We start from the raw sequence: 1,057 nt of genomic DNA, 5'->3' as shown, positions 1-1,057 counted from the left end.
AAGTTCTCTTGCCAATACAAGGTATGCTGATCTCATAGATAGCGGTTTCTTAAGAATTCTATCTTGCGCTCTAAAATGGAAATTTTGTGTAGAAGAGATTCCGTTGCAGCAAAGAGCCGCAGCAGCTTCGCTATTAGGGAAGCTTGTTGGCCAGACTATGCATGGGCCTAGAGTGGCGATAAGTCTGGCAAGATTTCTGCCTGATTTCCTTGTCTCGGTAATCAGGGATGGTCCTGGTGAAGCAGTTGTGATTGCTCTTGAACAAACAACAAAACTCCTGAACTAGTCTGGACTCCAGCAATGGCTGCATCGTTGTCTGCACAAATAGCAACTATGGCTTCGGATCTGTACCGTGAACAGGTGAAAGGACGTGTTGTTGATTGGGATGTACCTGAGCAGGCCTCTGGCCAACAGGAGATGAGAAATGAACCTCAGGTATAACTGCTGTGTGCTGCAGATGTACTCTTTTGTTTTTGATTGATTACATGGATGTTCTAAAGAACGCTAATTCTGTTTAATGACTTACATCATGTATTGCTGTCTAGGTTGGAGGGATCTATGTTAGGTTATTCCTGAAAGATCCCAAATTTCCACTTAGAAATCCCAAGAGATTTCTTGAAGGGCTGCTGGATCAGTACCTTACATCCGTTGCCGCCTCACAATATGATGGCCAAGCTGTTGACACTGAACTTCCTCTACTTCTTTCTGCTGCCCCGGTCTCTTTACTCAGGATGTACCCCGCTCTTGCAGATCATGTTGGATATCTTGTCTCTCTCTCTCTCTCTCTCTCGCTCTATCTCTGTCTCTCTATCTCTCTCTCTTTGTCTTTGTCTCTCTCTCTCTCTCTCTCATCAAGCTCTTTCTCTCTCTTTCTCATCAAGCTCTCTCTCTCTCTTTCTCTCTCACACACACACACCCCCCCCACACACACATACACACCGCACACGCACACACACACACTCACACACACTGCACACACACACCCCACACATCGACCTCTCTCTCTCTCTTTCTCATCAAGCCTTCTCTCTCTCTCTCTCGCTCTCTCTCTATTTTT

General features: G+C 45.8%; 1 protein-coding gene across 1 annotated transcript; it reads left to right on the top strand.

Moving 5' to 3' along the window:
- On the top strand, positions 1-767 carry LOC105180291 (dnaJ homolog subfamily C GRV2-like; the record flags this gene model as incomplete). The annotated part of the gene is made up of 3 exons (XM_011103963.1): positions 1-21; positions 93-435; positions 546-767. Coding segments are annotated over exons 2-3 (357 nt in total), but the record flags the coding sequence as incomplete, so codon positions are not given.
- Positions 768-1,057: the final 290 nt, after the last annotated feature.

This window comes from Sesamum indicum, unplaced genomic scaffold, assembly GCF_000512975.1.
Source record: "Sesamum indicum cultivar Zhongzhi No. 13 unplaced genomic scaffold, S_indicum_v1.0 scaffold00544, whole genome shotgun sequence".
NCBI lineage: Eukaryota > Viridiplantae > Streptophyta > Magnoliopsida > Lamiales > Pedaliaceae > Sesamum > Sesamum indicum.
This window is presented reverse-complemented; position numbering and strand designations above follow the sequence as displayed.